The sequence below is a fragment of the Crassostrea angulata genome, chromosome 9 (assembly GCF_025612915.1).
Source record: "Crassostrea angulata isolate pt1a10 chromosome 9, ASM2561291v2, whole genome shotgun sequence".
Lineage (NCBI taxonomy): Eukaryota > Metazoa > Mollusca > Bivalvia > Ostreida > Ostreidae > Magallana > Magallana angulata.
The window spans coordinates 19,794,201-19,814,836 of record NC_069119.1 but is presented as its reverse complement, the minus strand read 5'-3'; the positions used below and the strand labels follow the sequence as shown (position 1 = coordinate 19,814,836).

Here is a 20,636-nt window from a genome sequence, read left to right as displayed (position 1 = left end):
ACATGCTTGTTCGGGGTTTTTGTAACTTATAAGCAACAGAGACGGGTCCCATTGATTTTATCTATTTAATTGTACATGGAAACTTTTTTTCTCTCTTGTGGGTAACGTTTTTTTTATGAAAATAGGAGACCATCGTTTTGAATCACAGTTAATGAGCTACCGAAGTGAAATAAAATGCAGTGAAAAATTTGGGAATGATCAAATTGGAAACTTTTCTGGCACCAGTTTAAAAACATCTTTGTGGGACCTCAACACTAACAGAAGGGTGAGTCGTTTATTTTGGTTTATTTACAATAAAACTTTCGTAGGATAATTAATTAGAAATACCTTTAATTGAGTATAAGAGCAGAATGGAGCTGTATTTGAACGTTCGGAAGTATTTGTCAATATTGAAGTGGAAGGTGGCACATTACAAATATTGAAGGTTTACCGAGCTCCACTCGAAACATGTCATTGAAAAAAAATTTCAAAATAAAATCTTTGAAATCTGTATTTGAGCGATTAAGCACATTCTGTATGCATAGATCTATCTTTTTTATGTAACAGGTTTTCTGTAATCTGTTGAGTAAGCTTGGGCTTTAAGAGATTTAATTATATTTATTTTCAGATATAGGTACTATTTATCTATGCCTAAATCTTTATATTCTCCAGTTGCAATTGCTCGCATGGCACTTGAAATACACACCGAATAGGCAGCATTGTTCCACACAAACCTTATTCATAGATTATAACCCAAAACGCGATTTGATATCAAAGACACTAGCACGCTATTGGACTTAGTAAAACATAATAGGAGGCATTGGAATTAAACGATAATCCATCGCTAATCTAATTCGAACAAAACATTCCGTTTGTGCTGCAAGGAAAACCCATAATGCATACAGCTCTTGTGAACTACATTTGGGTCGTAAAGTGTGTTACAATTCCAGTTGTTAATTATAGATTTTGACTTATTAGTCAGTTGTGATTTGAAACTTCCATGGAAGTTATCGTTTCATCAAAGGTTTGTTGAATATGTTACGTTAAACTCGTGTCTTATAAAATAAGAGATGCCTTGATTATAATACTGTGCAAATGTACGTACATCTATAAGTATATACTTATTACCCAATTTCAGAGATAGTGGAAGTTTTTTTTTTTTCAATAGGTGTCCAGAAATGTTAATACTTGAAAACCAATTCCAATTTGCTATAATATACATGCATTTTACGTATAATATATGAATGGTGTAATATAATTATGTTAAGTAAGTTTCGCTGGAAGTTCAAAAACAGGGCTGAGGCAAGTCCGAATTCATCAATATTGTTAATATTCATATTGTTCAAGCCAAAGGTTTTAATAAAAAAAAGTTCTTTATATGAAGAAAAGATTTTTTTTTAAAATTCTGCAACGAATCGAGGTTTTGATTTTGTTGATAGGGGTATTTTGTGCGTATGGATCTGAAGATAAAGCGTCGGCGCGTGTTTCTTTTTAAAAATGCACACGGTAATATTTCGGTTCAAATTGAGCGATACAAATATACCTGTTCGATACAATACCGGAGGCTAAATGGCAAAAAATCGTTTGGATACATTTAAATGAAATTCAAAATTACCACATTTGCAATTACCTTTTGTTGTAGAAGTTTGTTTTTTTAAAGAGTAAAGTAAACTAAAAACTGGTTTGTCGCGGAATAAAAAAATTAAATTACAAGATCATTTGCCGAACATTTAATTTTGAGTTTAGCAGTTACAATTTGCTGTCGTATCGAAGGCGACAAATTGACTTACTGTGAAAAGGGCAACGTCACAAAATGAGCGGTGTAGATGTTACCGAGTGTAAACACTACACTACTCATTTCTGAAGAAGGAAAAAAAAATTAAATCTCGGCCCCTTGTATATGCAGCGTCGTTGTACTTCACTGAAGAATTGAATGGGGGGCATACAGAAGTTGACATTGGGAGTTTACTCGGGAATCAAACAGTGTTTGAATACAAATGTTTGCGTTTTGTGTATTCTTGTGGGAGGTGGGAGCTGTAGGTCTATTAAACAGTTCATTTTGTGAATTATGAGAAGGTCTACAAAGTCCGACAGAAATATTTCTTTCGTACGTTTGTTCCGGTGATATTTCGAGACCAATTTTGTTTGTGAAAAAAATTAGGGAGATTTGTTTTCTTTATATTTATAATTCTCCGTATATGAAGTTGGGAATTTTATTTTTAAATCTGTGGTCGATCGAACAAAACATGTCATAAGGTGAGTGAACTTCTTGTTAAAATTTCTACTTTTATTGGGAATTATCTTGTTGGTAGTAGTTTGTGTAATTCTATCTAGATACTATTGTCTTAAAAAGTGGGGGTAGTGGGGTGTGTTTGTGGGGGTGGGGGTGTTAGATTAAACAATGTCAGAAGAGGGCTATGTTTTCCCCTGATTCTATTCAATTCAAATTACTCCGAATTAAAAAAAAAGCGCTTGACGCAAGGGTTTTTATCTATAAACCATCGTCTCTCAAAATTCATTTAGATAGTACTAAGTTTTCTGTTTAATTCTTTACCTCCAAAAAATTAAATAACGTGAACTGTTGATTACGTTATTGTCAGTCATTTGGAGTACACATTTTAATGCACATGACCTAGTTAATGACAACTTTAATTTTTTTGACAGCTGGATACAAATAAAGGGGGGTGTCAACAGCCCCAGGGGGTAAATTAATCAATGGATCAAATAATTGATTTTTATTTCCCGAAGCGTTACAAATTCTTGATGACAATATACATAGCACCTTTATCTTTCAAAAATCTTGTCATTTAATTTCCTCCACTTAAGATGGATTTTTTCGTAAATACATTTAACTCTTAGATACACAGAATTTCTTTTTAGATGCCAAAAAGATCGATTTTTAAGTTTATGAATGATAAAGAAATAGTTTTGCTTCAACGTGAAGATTTAGGTGTATCATTTTAATTTTAAATATTTTCTGGAAAAAGAAAAGAAAAACAATAAAGGGGGAGAAACGCAATGTACCTTTATCTATTTTTTCTTTGCATGCGTCTTAAAATCAAATAAATTACAATCAATTTATTAAAAAGCGCGAAGCATTGTGTGAAAACACTCGTTGTGGCCTTTTTAAAAATACCGGCGCTAGCGCACAAGAAAGAAAGAAAATGAAATCGAAGGTAGGTATGTTTTGTTAAACCTAGCACGGAAAGATTATCAGCAATTAAACAAAAAGGTATTATTTCTCAAACAAAATAATAAGTAAATATTTGAAGTATATCTATAAACAATTTTTAATTTTATGCCGTTACTTATCCGCCTACTATAATTCAAAGGTTTTTTTGAGTGGAATTGATTTTCCGTTTCCGTGTTCAAGTCAAAGCATTTTGTGGCTAGTCAATAAATTCTTTTCTTGCTATGCTCTTAGTTCAAGAGGGATTTGTAGTGAAACTACAGTTAAAAAGTTACATCACTCTCTCTCTCTCTCTCTCTCTCTCTCTCTCTCTCTCTCTCTCTCTCTCTCCTGATATCTGCTATAATCATGGATACGCACACTAAGGACAATACTTCCTTTAATTCACTTTTTTCCACGTGCATTTCATAATGTTTTGCATTGTTAGAAAACTTAGCTTCGTGCACTACTCTCAGCACAGGGACAAACATTTCGCAGACATTTGAGATTATTTCTACTGCTCAGATGTTTGAAATTTTGTTTTTGTAGAGATCTTTGTTTGACATACCGATACTTACCTTTATATTAGTATGTATCCCACCATCGTAATACTAAGTTTTTGCGTGACCTCATTCAAAGTACAAATACAACACTTATAAATTTATACGTGTAGATAAACGGGTATAAGTAAGAAAAAGATCTAATTAAAATTGAGTATAGACTGTGTGTATGTTGGTGACTTTAAGGAATGCAGAACTTTGGCAGCAAAATAAAATCTATCAATCTTTTCGTTAATAAGATATTTCTCTTCTTTTGAATTACATGTAAGTTAGAAATGATTTGGATCAACCCGACTGATTAATAACACAAATCGCCCAATTTGCTCGCAAAATCAGTTTATAGTCATGCGTTTAAGTGGCAATAGAATAGAAGTCATTATGATAATCATTTAAAAACGGATTAGAACCAAGTGAAGGAAACAGACCTAATACTAAATGTAGATTGATTGTACCTTGCAAGCTTAAATCTAGGACATAGAATTCGAGATTTGTTATGTATTATATTAAAAACATTTAGACACATGCATGGATTTATCTCAATAATTGGGGGCTTATAAATAGAGATGTACAAATGAGTCCATGCACAAATAGCGAATGAATTGTATACGTGATTTAATTTTTTATATTCATTACAATGTGCACTTTTGTCATTATACCCCATCATTTGTTATGATTGACACTAATAAGTGTTTTCACCTTCAAATCAGATTTGTGAAAATGATCCGCTCACTTTAAAAAAAAAACACCATCTGACTATTGTGTAATTCGTGCACTATAATATACCTGCAAAAATTGTTTTGAACTTCAAATTGATCAAACTATTAGTACATGTGTAACCTTTTAGCCAAAAGTGCATTATTTCAAGGCTCTGAAGATTATAGGTACGTATCTAGTAACTGTTAATTATGGAAGCATAATTAAAAGTACACTTTCTTTATGTGCACTGACCTACACATTAGCATCATGCTATAAGGACTGTACAACCAAAGCTTCTGTTTTTTTACTGTTCTAAATACATACATATGTATCTATAAAAGCGTGTCGGGTATATTATACACTTTATATAGAATCTGTTTTAAGGGTATTTTACCATATGGTGTATTTTATTGATTCGTTGTCTGTTGTTTAACGTCCTCTTCAGGATTTATTTTATTTATATTGGGACATAACTAGATGCTGAAGATAGATCAGTTTAGTTTTGGTAGCTTTTAGCCATAAATTTCAGTGCGGAGAATTGACCTGTTAATGAAAAAAGCGCCGGATTATTCATAGGTGGCGCTGAAACGGAAGTTTGAATTGGTGCAACAAAAAAAACCCCAAACGACACCAATAAGCGCAAGTTAGGGCGCTTTCCTTTACGTTAAAAACCACTATACTCTTTAAGCTTGAAAATAACATATACTATATAATATGCATTTGATCGATGTTTACTTTAATTAAATCGATCTCTGCGTTATACTATTTCAGCAACTTCCACGGCCAAGTTTTAATCAAACCCTGAATCGGTAAATACACTATCCAGTTACATGTCTCTGATTTAATTAAGTTAGATGTCTTGATTATTAGATGGATTCGGTTTGATCGGATTTTATTCTCAGACATAATAATCCTGAGAATTCTATGGAGTGTATCATCTTTAAGACATGTTTATGACCACTCGGGTATTTTAGAAGAAGATTCGTGTGTGCGATCGACTTCAAAACATGTATTGGATTTCATTCTTACAATATATTTCTGTTGATCAACATGTATGCATATACAACAAATGTCATACAACCCTATTTTTGTCATTTATCAAAAAAACGGAAGGGAATAAATACAGGAATGTTCTACCATGCAGGTTTCAAATATTTTAAATTAGAGTTTTGTTACACCTTGGTCAATTAATGGACGAATTTCAAACTGGATTTAGACATCAGTGTATCTTTATTATATTATTTTTCAATATTTTTTTCACAGTTCATAAATTTTTAAAATTTTAATACCAAAATTTGAAATAAGTAAATCACTGAAAATCATTGATATTTTCAACAGTTTATCTTTTTTTTTTTTTTTTTTTTTTAATAGAAATAAACAGTGCCAAAATGGATGGAATTCCTTTGTAATGCTCTTGGGTAATTCCTGTTGTGAGTGGATTCTATTTGGATGTTGATGAAATTCTTATTGTGATGCCGTAAGAGTGATATAGTAGGGAGTACCTTATTGCAAGACCTAACTAAGAATTCAAGATGGCTATGGACTCAGTGAAAGACACCATCACCAAACCCAAAGCCCTGCGCACGGAACCGGAACTTCGACTGCTGGTGGATTTCTTCCGGAAGAAGAGTCCTTTGATGCAGAACCTGGATACAAGTAAGTGTGTTTATGGACGTATAAACAACAGACACTGTACGTAATATATTTTTCTTATACTAAAAATATATTCCTATTAACTAGGTAAGGGGTATGTTTTTATGAAGAGAAAAATAAATAACGCCATGTGCTTGCTGTGCGATATGGACTGCTAGATTAAGAATTTGAATGATTGTAAACCTTTTTGACCGGGTTTTCCAACGGAAAATCCGGTTATTAAAATGGTGAAAATGGCGGATGGGCGGGCGGGTACCCAAAAGGGTACCCTCATTGTACGGATAACTCCTTCTACAGTTTTCAAGATAGGAAGTTGTTATTTTGCAGATCAATTGTACATATATCAAAGGTGTGCATATTGCTAGGATTTTGATGTCCGATAATCTATGAAAAAAATACCAGCTTTTGAACTTAGTCATTTTTTGGCAAAATAAAAGTATTGCATATAGGGTACTCCATTTCACTGGATACGGGTTGACATGGATTATGGATACAGTTCACATAAAAGAAAACCCGGTTTGCTGTCACATTGACAGCTTTTCACTTGTTTCAATTATAGAAATTTGTATAACAGTGGTTTTATAAATGGCAAGACCTACGAAATATTTCAAAAATACCAATTAAAGCGTGGATTGATCCACTCTAGGGTTGTTAATCGATAATTTATATTTTTACATGTATTATTACGGCGACAATCGTTAAAACATATACACACGGGATTTAAAAAAAATAAATATTGTTCTTTCCTCCATTTATAGTTTCTGCTTTATCGATCAACGATAATGGGTTTATTTGTAAAATAAAGACAATATTTAATGGAGTATATATTTAACTTTGATTTGGGGAAATAATCGCTGGTCAGTTTCACGGGGAATTCTTCCATGGTGTTATTTTTGAGTATTTGGTCAGCTTATGTAAACACCGTCTTTTCATTCCGATGTTCTGCGAGTTTTTGATCCCTATAAATTAATTATAATTAATTACAATTTGGCTAGATCTGAATTATCAAAATGGTCTTAAAAGTGAAAAAAGCTAAAATTAATAATGCACTTTGTTGAAATTAAAACTTTTTTTGTATACAGTCGGTTCGTACATATTGAAATTCATTAAATTCGTACATGCATTCTATCAATGTGACTGAGAGAATATTTTGAGGGTATCTGCCAGAAACTTTCTGAAGAATTTTGGAGGTTTCATTAACTCTTTTTCAATCGTTTCTATAGATATCCTGATGGACATTGGTAGAAACTGCTCCTACCACAGGTCAACACGGGACGACATCATCATCAAACAGGGCGAAAAAGGAGACGCGTAAGTTCGACAACTCCTACTCTATATCCGCATTACTTTTAAAAGTTCTCATTTTTTGGATGAGAATTATCTCCCTTTGTATAATCAAACCACATAGTCTTAGGTATTGAACTTTCACAAATATCAACAAAGATAAGAGATTTTTTATATAATTATCGATAGATAACATTAGATTTAGAAAAATTTCACTCGACAAGCGTAGGACGGGGTATAGGGATTACGATAACGCATCTACCACATCTGGGGGGATTAATTGGGGGAATAGTGATACCGTGGTAAAGGGGAGAAATCAATGGAAGCTCCAGCCCGGGTGTTTAAAAAGGATTAATTCAAAGCCAAACATTTGATCTATACCGTAAAGTTAAAAACCTGTAAAGGGGGACACTTGACCTTGTTTCACGTGCTACTGGTAACTAAGAAAATCCAAGAGAAGAGCAAATACTAGTAGTATTGGTGCATATAGGCATTCACTGACCCGAAATTCATTTTTTGTGTGTCCATATATATTTTTCATACAGGTGGGAAAAACCTATTTTGAAAAAATTTGATTGAAAAATTTTAAACTTTTTCTTTAATAAAAAGAAGATGATTTTTTAAAAATATAGGTAAGATTCGACGCTAACAGCCGTATTTATTACAATAAAATTCGTATTTTGTGCGTGAATGGTCGGTATTTCGATGCGCGTCTAAAATATAAAAATAATTGAGAATTTTTTTTACACCATGAAAAGGTGGACTTATATGATCAGGACTTTCCCATTGTGATGACCACTCGTCAAGGAAAATGATAATTCTTGTTATATCAAAAATATTGAAAATCTCTCTCTCTCTCTCTCTCTCTCTCTCTCTCTCTCTCTCTCTCTCTCTCTCTCTCTCTCTCTCTGAGCTTTTTTATTCTATCATAGGTCAGCAGTAGATAGGTTTTAATCCGCTTCCATGCAACAAAACTCAGTTTTTGTATTAAAACTTTTCAATACACACTTCTCAATATAAAACCAACTTGTTTCAATGCTAAATCAATTTCGTTCAAATTAAACAGAATTTCATTGTAGTTCGTGAAAACCTGTCATCAATTAGCTTTAGAAACGTGAAAAACTGAAGTATCGCCACGTAGCTAAATGTATATAATGTCGCGCCGATTTGACAACACTTGAGCCGTTCGTAAATTGAAAGCCAAGCAATCCAAAATGAAAAGTAATGGAAATATCTTATCAAAGATAAAGATGGCAAATATTGAAAATCCACTCTCCGTCTTTGAAACTGAACCTTGAATTATATCTTGGGTTTGTTCTCAGAATTACTTGTTGAACCAAATTTGTTTATCAAAAATTAAATTTTTATCTACAATTATGACTTTCTGTAAATATAACCATTGTGTCACGTGTATATCAAGTTCTACTTTTGTCCAAATTATGAGACCACTGCTTTAGTTAAATACAATCTGAAAATCAGAAAGTTCGCCGTCTCAAGAGAGTGATATTGTAGATTGATCTAAGAGGAAAGACGAAAGAAGGTAATTACTTATTTAATCTCATTATTAATTAGTTTTCGTATTTAAAACCACCAACTGCGTTATTTCTGACAATGCTAGATTCTTACAATCTGTAGAAAGTATCCATCATCTGTTTCAGTTAAAAATAATGAACGTTTCAAATTTTTAGAAATTCACCCGATTGCTTAATTGCTCAATGGATCCAATATAATGCATGAACTTAGAAGCTATTGTACAGTTATTCATTTGCCGAGGGGAATAAACACATTGTTGTTTCAGCTGCAACAATATCCGTTATTTAAGTCAACTCACAACAGCTCAATACCATCTAATTATTCACTACCCCCACTTATTGTACATGTAGGTTCTCCGCGCACGGTTTGAAAAAGGAAAAATAAATCTATTTCATTCTTTCGTCCGCATTTAATTACTGCTGATTAAAGATCGAATTTTGAATTCTTTTAAAATTTATTTTAAGTGACATGGTATTGAAGTACGTGTGTATTGCTAGTTTGGTATTACCTGTGATAAAGTATATTCGACCGCGGTTGTAAAAAATTTCTCTCTTATTTATCAATCTCCTTCTCTCAACCTAAAATTCTCAATTCTCTTTCTCATTTCCTCTCTCTCTCTCTTTCGCTCGCTCCTAATTTCTTTATCGCTGTGCATGCATTAAATTCTACAGCTCTCTCTCTCTCTCTCTCTCTCTCTCTCTCTCTCTCTCTCTCTCTCTCTCTCTCTCTCTCTCTCTCTCTCTCTCATACCTTCCTGTAATAAATAAAAAAAATAAATAATAAATACATATTCTTCCCACTTTGATCCGCCCTCAACTTCTGTTCCCGTGCGAGATATCTCCACGAACTCCTGCATGGCTCCGTCGCCACCACGGGGGTCCGATTTACCCCGTTCTCTGTTTATCTGTGTCGTCACACACCGGACAAAGATATCAACGTCAAATGTCGAATTCCTGCTTTTTTCTTTATTTACCCATTGTTGACTTTCTGATCAGTCGCTGCCATTTCATACATTCAGTGCAGGTGTTAGAGATAGGATTGGGTCTGTGGTTTAATTCAATACATGTATGTTAACTAGTATATCGTATTGCATCGGAATTCTTTGCGAGAAATTAAAAGGTAGGAAAAACCATGTTTACATAAAATTCATTGTATCAATTGTTTTTTTCTTAAGATTGCAATAATGTATAATTAACCCCTTTTTTAAACGAATATTTTTGGATATTATACCTATGCCTCAATCAGGTTTTTTTTATCTATCTACGAGAAATACGTCGTAGGTAAACTAAACGATTTGAAGAATTTCTCGTGACCAACCGGTTAAATGCTTCCCCCAGCTCCTATTTCCCGGGGAAAGCTGTGAGTGTATGCTGTGAGTGTATGCTGTGAGTTTTGAGTGTATGCTTGAATCCATTCTCCAAACTTGAGCCATTATATCATACATCAATACACCCCCTCCCCCCCCCCCCCCCCCCATATGTCGCTCCTCTGTATACGTGCAACTTTTTTACCATGTAAAAGGTACCGGCCATTTTGTCGTTTTGTATTCTTATAATGTGTACATGTACGTATAAGATGTAGCAATAGGTACAGTCCTAGCTTCGTCTTGTCTTTCTAATCTGTGCATTGCATTATACTGGAGTCTTATTTCACTTCTATAGAGTAGTCTGTAGTTGTAAGTGGAGGTTTAAAATCCATATAATTGGGAAACGGTCGGGGCAGTCTGATTTCCTCTCCAAGAATTCACATGTTCATTTGAAGCATCGCTATCATCATTCTTTAACATCACTGAATCGTAAATAAAATCATGACAGGAAGCAATGATTAATGCGAATTTTCTGTCACAAACGTTTGAGTTTTTTCTGCTTTAGGTGATATTAAGTGAAATACATCTACATGTGCATGCATCTTCAATTCAGATTTAAAAAATACTTATCGCAGAGGAATTCTATGAATGCCGTAGAAATTAAACAGAAATTCATCAGAAGTACCATTTTTTTCATGCATGCCTTCATGTCTGTTGTTTTCAGTTTTAAGTTTTTAAATGTCAAACAGTCAGTGAATTGAACAGATTGAAATTAAAATGCAGCGAAACAAATTCGAGTAAATAAAAAATGCACTCTTCGATTTAAAATCACTTTAAATGCATATCACTATATCAGGTTTCTATTCTATCAAACTATTTCTTTGTCAATAGCATGCACGAACCGAGTTCATTTTACAATAGGGGGACGAAAATCGACTTTATTTGTGCACAAAATCAAACAATTAATTATCACGAAAGTTGAAACCCCCTATGGTGGAATTTAACGACTGCTCTCCCCGTTTTCAATTTAATTACATGTAAGTTTTACATTGCAAAAAAGTTGAATTTCACTCATGAATAAGAAATATGCGCGGATTTAGATTTTTTTTTCCCATTTGGAAGGGGGGAGGGGAATTCTGAGAGGGAGGGTCGGGTTCAAATACCTAGTTTAGATAACTTGATTGTGTGGGTTTTTTTAATAGGCTGAATTTTTGAGAGGGTGGGGGCGGAAACCCCCTCTAGATCCTTGAATGAGAGACTTCGCTTTTTTTAAATCATTGTATTTCAGTCGAAGACTGGTTTTAATATACATGTAGAATGTGTATAAAGGCAAAAACTGTCTAACACCAATGCCATACGAAATATAAATGGAATTCATGTGACAAGCCCTAACATTAATTGAACTCACGTAAGAAAATTTTACATGACGTGAACTTAATGTTAATTGCATATGTTACATGTATGATTTTATATAGATATTGAATAAAATATTATTCACATAAAATTCATATAAGAAAATTCCATTGAAATTCACACGAAACACAATTCTATGTGTATAGTGTGTACTTTAAGTGACCTGTTGTAATCATGAGATATGTGTATGTTAGTTTGAAAGAAGAGGACGAATTCAATCGGTATGTATAATGTGTTCGTTGGCGGGTTGGCCAGGTATTAGAATGTCGCATGGTATAGAACAGCGGGTCAAAAAGAATGGCTTTTATAAACGGGTGCTGGAAACGATTGAAACCAAGGCGAAAAAAAAATTCTTGAATTATAGATACAGCATTTATGAATACTGAAGACTTGATGTGTATTATTCATTGTCAGGTGTTGGTTTAACATTTATGCCATAGCATGCAACAAACATTACATTTAGGAATATCTGTATTTTGTTTTTCTTACATAATTTTTAGTTGACATTTTTACGATGTCACTGTGAAGGTAATTGCATTATATATGTCATCATGTCATTCACATGTCTAGTATATTTATACATGGTATACTTGAAATGTAAAATTCTTTGAATGTTCTAGTGTGTATATATATATCAACTGTTTGTATCCGATTCTTATATACATGTATGCATGTATACGCATTGCATATGAGATATTTCTGTACACATGCAGTTAGATCCCAATTAAGCTAGTCGCTTGGGATAACCATAGTTTTGCTTGATATTCCTCCAATGTGTGAGAAACCAATGGTGATTTTTATTTAGTTTTGTAATGTCCTACCCATCATTACATGTTTGCTTAATTCATTCCATTTAATTGGTGATAAGTTTTTATTTTTGGACAAAAAGTTTTTTTCCCCATTAAGACAAATAATTGGATGATCTGTTCAGATAATTTTGTCCTCGATTCAAATTTAAACAACGTTCACCTATCTTTAGATTTAGTGTATAACTCAATTCTATAGAATAGATATTATGAATCCGTCGTTATACAGTCTGTAATGAATATTATATAACAGGAAACATAGTCAATCAATGTATGTATTATTAAGCTAAGTTTAGAAAATACAGTACAACCTAGCTTATCGGAAACCGGGTTAATCCGACAATATACATACAGCACCCAACTTCTTGTTTATTATCTGATAATAGAATATACAGACAAGAAAGCTTTGGTTATGAAAATAATAATAATTGAAACTTTAAAAACTAGTCACTGTATTATACACATAATTACAGAAAAGTTGGACAGTTTCGTTTCTTAACTTTATTTCTACAATTATATCTAATGATGTATGGAATTCTACAACGATTATTTGTGTTTTTGGTTGAAATATGAAGAGAGAAAATATTTTCAATCTTATTACCTGTTTTATTAATAGTCAAAATAAAGACTAAAATTTTAGATATATATTCTTTGTGTTACATCAGAATGCGAGTAGACGATTATGGGTATGTGTTCTTCAGTGTGTGATTACAATAACCGGCTCCGAGTCTAATATTTATTGAGTTAAATTTTTTGATTCAGAGTTAATTCATACAGCTTAATATGCATGCAATAAGAAATACTCAACATTTATTGAGTGACTTCCTGTTTACAGCTTAATGTGCATGCAATAAGAAATACTGCTTATTTTCAGCAATGCCTTGCAGATCTAACTCGTTTCAATGTTGTTGTTTTTTTTAAATTAAAAAAGTCTGTATGTTATTTTGCATTTGAATCATGAAATAATTAATGATGCGTTTCATTTTCATTCATTATCTTCCATGATAATATTTTCAAGAACTTCATTTCAACTTTCTCATACTTTTTTAATTCATTTCATACAGCATGCCATTTCCTATTTAGCTAGTTAGAAAATTCGTTTGCGGTTGAGTTAATACATGTAATTAATCAGAAAAATATAAATGCATATGCATGCAAAACAGAAATAAAATCATGATAAATATTTGATTGAAATTGGTATTATGTAAAGTGTTTTTGCTCAATTACGCAAAATGTACCAAAAGAAGAATAGTAATGCACAAAAGAAAAGATTAAAGAGAGAGTTAAAGTTTAAAAAATATTTAACGAATTTTATTTGAATTACTGTAAACCAAATTTATTCGCGCTGACTTTATTTCCTAATGTACTACATACAAGCCATTTCGCGACATTTAATTTTCGCCCGAGACATTTGAGGACCTCGGTCCAGTTTGCGGCGAAAAATACACACGACGACAATGCTCTACTGAAACTCGCGAAAATTGTTCGTTCGCGAATAAAATTTGGTTTACAGTATTTAAAGTGAAAGTGTGTGTCAAAATCACGGATATTTAATTGATCCCTCCCTTTATACAGGGACATACCGGAAGATGACTGGTAAGGATTAACACTTGCTCGGTTTGAAATGGTGTGGTGGCTATGTCGAAAAATTGTAGTGCTGCGCATGTGCAAAAAAACCCCGTTAGGATTTGAATCCTTTAACTGCATGACAAAAAAGATTATAACATATTATGCAAGATTTACATGCATACGGTAACATATTGCATGATTTAATAACAATGCATGATAAATGAAAACTAAAGGCAGAGAGAAAATTTTTAATATTATTGATTAAAATATGATCACATTAAATTTTGTCCAGGTTTTGGCCTTATAGACGAACTTACATCTGTATATTTCAAAGACAAGATATGAGCTTAATCAAACTGATAGTATTAGCTAGCGATTTAACGAAAATGGATACAGTAGCAAACTGGAGTTAGGAGGGAGTTAAGGGTTTACTTGCTTTTCTGCTTTTCTTTTTCAAAAATGTGTTTGTGTGTTTGGTTTAGCAAAACAGCTGTTGCAAACAGAGAGGAGCCAAAAACAACATCATGGTTTATAAGTACAGTCATGTTATTTCTGTGCGAGGTCGCAAATCTGAGAAAAAAAATACGATAAAAAGCTAAGGATCGTATTATGTACACTTATGAAAAGTTATTTATTCATATTTTTTTAAATATAAATTTAAGTCTTTTGATTTATCTGTGTGATATAGGGATTCTACTGAAATCGAGTTTAGGTGAGTGTCACCGCCATGTTTGTCACGTGTTGCTGAGAATATTACACAATGATATACTTTCAACAAGTATTTGTCCGTTTGTGTTTCCACAAACCAGCTTCATAAATCAGTATTTTTATTCCATTGTCATTTCGTTTGTTTATATTAATTACTTCATGGTATAAATAAATTAAAACAATCAAAATTGAACATTAACTTATTATACAGATTAAATGGGTCGGACATATTTTTTTTCACTGTCATGTTTGATTTCTAACAGTTCATAACCTACCTGAAATTGTTTTCATTAATAGTGTGACTATCAAAACAGTCTACACCGTGTGACTGTATGATAAATGACTAACTTATTGCTTAGCTATAAGAAATGATATATTCAGGTTTTAATATATATTTTAACTAATATTTATTAACTGTAAATTTAAACAGGTACAGTACAAATGCAATAACGGGTATGTGTGAAAATTCAAGAACATCATTTCTCCTCAAGACTCGTCATTCTATCAAAAAGAAGACTGTTAAAGTGTTAAGTTATATATTCGTTTAAATAATAAAATAAATGCTGTCCTTTTCAGCTTCTACATAATCCTCAACGGGAGCGTATCGGTGTACATAGACCCCAGAATGACAGGCGAGGAGGAGGGCGGCCACTGGACCCCTCTACGTCAGCACAAAACCCCCTCCCCGGCCCCATCCTCGTTCTCGGGAACCCCGGAACCGGGTCAACCCGACCAACCACGTGTTAAGAGTGCGCATGCGCTAGAGCCATTAGCGGAAGAGGAAGAGGATGAGGACGGTGAGGAAGGAAAGGAGAAAGGAACGATGAGAAAACCGGCGCCAAAGAAACTGGCAGTGCTGGATAGGTCTAAATTTGGAAAATTCATCGTCAGTTATGGTAATAGAAAACCCAAAATGTATTAATTATTTTTGTCAATATTTAGTCACATTTGATGTGATTTACGTGAGTTATACTCAATATATAAGATTATTCGGAAATAAATGTACAGATATCTTTGAACCAAGGTCCCGGAAAATCGTTTGGCGAAGTTGCCCTTGTAAAAAGAGAATCCTTTCGGAACGCCTCTATCATCGCTGATGAAGACCTAGATCTGTTGGTGATTGGACAAGACCTCTTTGATAGGTCTTTAAAGGTATTGCTACAGAAATAAAAAAAATAATTAAGACCACTTTTTAAAAAAAGAAGGGTTTTTAATCAACTGAAAAGTGATACATGTACAAAAATAAGCCAGCATGACGACTGTAAAGAAATGGTTTTAATCAGACTGAAAAATATAAATAAATATTCGTTGAATATCAATTTTTGTGGATTTCGTTGTTAAGTTAATCCACGAAATTAAATGTTCATTAAAGTTCAATTTCAACTAACATTTTGTATTAATAGGATCATTGGCCACGAAATTACGTATCGTTTAAACTGTGGTTTTCAGAAAATCCACGATAATTGATACCCACGAAAATCAATGAAACCACAGTAAAAGTTAAACGTTAACTTTATCATTTAAAGGGGCATAGTCACAAATTTGGTCAAATTTTATTTTTCGATATTTGTTTTTTTTTTAAAGCTTTAATAATGCAGTTCTAACCATCAAACAAAACTTGGGATTCAGTCGTACAATTTTAAGCAAGATAAAGAGATTACAATTCTTTGCTATGTAAACAAAACAAGGTTCGTGCCATGTTTTTGTTTACATTGGTTCAGTATACTGGTAGCTGTTCTTTTTCGAGCTGATTTTTTCTATCTGCTGATGCGTTTTGAACATGAATGAACAGTCTCTAGCGTATGTCACATTCATTTTAGGTCTAACCCGCAATTTTCTTTCAACATTCAAAATGTAAACAAAAACATTACCCGAGCTTTCTTTACTTATTAAAGAATCGTGAGCTTTGTCTCTCGCTTAATACTCGACATCTGACACTCACATTTTATTGACTAACAGAAATGCCTCACTGAAGCATTGTAAAGATTAAGAACAAAACAAAAAAATTTTTGTCAAAATCGTGACCATGCCCCTTTAAGCAGCAGTTATTGTATGAATCACTTTTCTCGCTTGTAGTTGGATACAGAGAAGGAGTTTGCGGAGATAAGCGACTTCATCGATTCCCATCCGTTCTTCTCGCACATGCCCACTAAGCTGAAGAAGCTCCTTGAGATGAGTCTGAGGAGGGAGACGTTCATCTTTGACACAGTGCTGATAAAGCAAGGGGAACCAGTCCAAGGACTCCATTTTATACTCAAGTAAATATCCGGTCACGTGGTCACTTTGTAAAAATAAAGTGAATACGTGATTGTATGTCGTGTTTATTTTTTTACTCAAGTGAAAACTAAAATCCCTGGACATGTGTCTGTGTGCATTTGTTTCGTTATTTTAATGTAAATTTTAGAATTAATTAACGAAGTTATTAAGGTTTTTGGCATCATATCTTATGGGACACCATAATATAACAATTATTGCTTACAGAGGTCAGGCTAATGTCATCGTGGAACCCCACAAGCATCAGAAACAGTACCCACATCTGTGGCCGTTTGAGGCCGGCATCGACATCTACGCCGTGGAGTTTGAACATCTCAGGTACTGATCAGTAATTATGACTTTAGCAATCATATTTGTGACCTATTGTACATGTATCTTTTTATTGAAAAGAGTGGTAAATCACATACGTTTCTTTTCATTTGAAAAGATGAGGGTTTAGAATTTTCCCTTGCTCTTTAAAAATGTTTCATATTTTTTTCGTCATGTTCAATTAAAGTACCTGTAGCATGATTTGATAGTGAAGAAACTCAGATGAGGAAATATAATCTTAAAAAGAGGATTGATCTATTGTAATTTTTCACATGCACAAAGGAAAAAAAGAAAGTAAGTAAACAATATGTTAGAGGCCAGTTATGTGTTTCATATGAACTGTATGGAATATTATTTTTGTTGTTCAAAAGTTTCCATGCAGTAATGTTGTTTAGTTTAGTTTAGTTAGAACGTCGTCGTTGTATAGTTCTTTCATCAATCGGAACATCGCTCGGCCTTTCCGTAAAGTCGAGAATTGACGGAAAAAGCCGAGCAATGTTTTCCGATTGTTTCTTTCATGTTTAGTTGTGTAAATTATAGTCGTTACGCTTGATTTTTATGGAACTACTTATAAAGCATCCAAAATCTCAGAGTATCATCAATTGATCATGTATAACCACTATTCAATTTGTGAATTATAAGCACTTACAACACCATTAATTGGTCTTTTACTGATGTTTCTATAGGGAAGCAAGACGTCAAGCAATACTCAGAAAATACGAGGACCCGGCGGTATGGGAGACCAAGTCCGAGGAACTCGTCATTAGGCGGACCGAGGGTTACGCGGCGGTGGAGAAGTATATGAAGGAGCGACACGTGGACTTGTGTTCGATTCAGGACCGCGAGGTTCTTGGCGACATCGAGATTTTGAACAACTTGAGCACCTACATGCATACAGTCAAGTGTACGGCTAACACGGAAGTGTTTATTCTAGATACCAAAAACTATGACCGAATTGTCGGAAAGAAGAACACGGCCACGCTGGATATCATGCGAGAATACGTGAAAGCAAAGCTTGAAACTCGGATGAATATGAAACAGGGACATTTGGTGCCTTTCCTTCAATTTCTCCACTTTAAAATGACGGAGGAGTCTTTACCTCAGTCGAAACCTCTTCCACCTTTGAAAATGTCCAAAACTCTTCCAGATAGGGACACCATGTTGCAACAGTTGCTACAGTGGTTCAAGGACGGGAAGTCAACCATTGTAGAACCGTACACAGCAGGGGCTGTATTCTATAAAGAGCTCATGAAGGAAAAGGCAGCAGCTCGAAAAGATAACCCACCTGTCGCAAAGACAAGCGTGGCCCTGACACTTCGAGCGAATCGACGGAATCAACCGGTTCGGAAGCCCAGAAGCTTGTTGGAAATCCGTGAATCTTTGCGGCAGATGATGGAAGCCGAGATTATTGACTTCGAAAACGAGAATTCAAAGAAACAAATCGGTTCGAGGAAGAAGGGAAAAGTCCGGGGGAAGAAGCCTCGAAAAAGAAACCCTTCCGAAACTCAGTCGAATTTCGAAGGTAGCAGAAGCAAGGCAGCCTCGCTTCAATCGTTAGCTTCGCTTCCAAATTACCTCGATAATGACGCAAGTGATACGTCACTGTTGAAAATCCTCGCAAACCACAACAAGCCAGCCAGTGTCACTGATAGTAATCCAAAGAATGGACAAAAATCCTCAGAGAATACGCCTCGAGATGAAACGAAATCCGTGAAACCGGTTCTGATTACGGAAGTTCCCCGCAAAGACCAGCGGGTGGATCTACCCAACATACGAGAGGAACGAACGCAGGAGGAAATCCTTCTTAAAAAAGAAAACCACGGAGGAAGTGCCAAAAACGAAGTAGTATTTGAAACCCAAAAATCGGACATGGCAGCAAGAACGCAATTCCAAGTTCCGAATGCAGCACAGCAATCAAAAGAACTTCAAGTTACAAGCCTCGAAAATGTACCGACTCTTATCGGTGCAGAAGACGAGAAAGAACTAAATTTACCCGCAATACCCGGGGCGGACTCGTTCTCGAAACAGAAAAAGCCAAGCGGGAACTGGCAAACGGCAATGAAATTTGTCAACGAGAATATCCACAAAAGACTGATGGATAAAAAGGACCCAGAGCACGATATGCTTCCACATTATGACGATTACGAATCCAATGATAAAAATCTGTCTTTCCTGGAAAACAGGATCATGGCGTTCCATGTGAAATATGGCGGAAAATCTAAAATGCACATGAAGTTACCCAAACTGGCACGATATGTCGTAGACGTAAGTATCACATGGTTTACAAATCATCATTGTCTCAGTCGGAATTAACAGTTTCATGTAGATGTGAAAATATTGAGTAATTTTGTTAGAGCAGTTGACTTTTCACTTCTTTTCACTTGACGTACTTGATGAATGGCATTTTTGTCTATCGAAAGTAAATCAACAGAAAAACTTTTTTTGATTGATGAATTTATGAGTGGTTTTCTTTATTAGAAATTAAATTTTTTTTTCACTCACTGTCTTCTTGTACAGTAAAAAAATTATACCTACCTGTACGCTTGATTATCAATTAAGTAAAGAATTGAAGTTTTTGTGTATTCTTGAAAACCACGAGCACAAAAGCTTTTATAAACAAAACAATCATGAATAATTATATAATTACAAAAAAAAAATGATTTTTTTAATTTATTAAGGACAACGATATAAATGCTCCGAAACCTGGAGGTAAAGTTTGGATCCGACGGCGCATGTGCAGATTTGCCGACGATAAGATCCAGGTCAAAGATCACAAACACGTGCGTCACCATATTGTTGACGATATTCCAGAGTTTGACACCACTGTGCAGAAACAGAAACGTGTCATGCAGGCTTTCTTGGGATAAAACATCGGAAAGTGCTATCATATCAAGACTTATAGCACATAAACATTTTTTTATTGTAATTCAATTATAATTTTTTACAAAAGTTGAAAAATGAATTAAAATACGAAAGAAAATCTATGGGTTTTTTTTCATAAAATATTTCGACTGGCAATTAGTCTGCAATATAAAAGTAAATAACGATATTCGTGAAAGTAACCTTGATTTTCTTGACGTTTTTTGAATGATCTACAGTAACTATAAAAGCTGAAAATAGAAAGTAGTAATATTCCATTTATTCAGCCGACTATTGCCCTCTACCGCATGTGTAAATGGGCAAAATTCATCCGAGTGTCCCTTTAAGTAAAGCGGCATTTGTCAATGTAAAAGAGTAAAAGACGTTTTGATTCCATCTATTGTTGACATTATTTCCATACTATCCAGTGAAACAAGAAACATAAGATTTTAACACCTAAAAATCCTATCTGTGTCCTTTAAAAAGTAACAAGTCAATGATATACAATTTAAAAGTAA

General features: G+C 34.0%; 1 protein-coding gene across 15 annotated transcripts; it reads left to right on the top strand.

Annotated features, from left to right (window-relative positions):
• Positions 1-10: 10 nt before the first annotated feature.
• Positions 11-20,257, top strand: LOC128163204 (uncharacterized). 15 transcript variants are annotated; one of them, XM_052826737.1, is made up of 13 exons: positions 11-265; positions 5,776-6,060; positions 7,281-7,368; positions 11,788-11,814; positions 13,065-13,085; positions 13,975-13,995; positions 14,657-14,680; positions 15,253-15,572; positions 15,701-15,828; positions 16,753-16,934; positions 17,158-17,268; positions 17,946-19,524; positions 19,938-20,257. In XM_052826737.1, exons 2-13 carry the CDS (start codon positions 5,937-5,939, stop codon positions 20,124-20,126), a joined length of 2,814 nt encoding a protein of 937 aa, XP_052682697.1. In that variant the 5' UTR covers positions 11-265; positions 5,776-5,936; the 3' UTR covers positions 20,127-20,257. The 15 variants fall into 15 exon arrangements, with proteins under 15 accessions (XP_052682697.1, XP_052682696.1, XP_052682700.1 ...); XM_052826736.1 differs by lacking the exon at positions 11-265 and adding an exon at positions 816-1,003; XM_052826738.1 differs by lacking the exon at positions 11-265 and adding an exon at positions 2,162-2,235.
• Positions 20,258-20,636: the final 379 nt, after the last annotated feature.

Coding starts and splice junctions, on each gene's coding strand:
- LOC128163204 (XM_052826737.1), top strand. CDS start 5,937: ATGGCTATGGACTCAGTGAAAGACACCATCACCAAACCCAAAGCCCTG. Junction 16,935..17,157: donor GGACTCCATTTTATACTCAA/GTAAATATCCGG, acceptor TATTGCTTACAG/AGGTCAGGCTAATGTCATCG. Junction 17,269..17,945: donor GTGGAGTTTGAACATCTCAG/GTACTGATCAGT, acceptor ATGTTTCTATAG/GGAAGCAAGACGTCAAGCAA.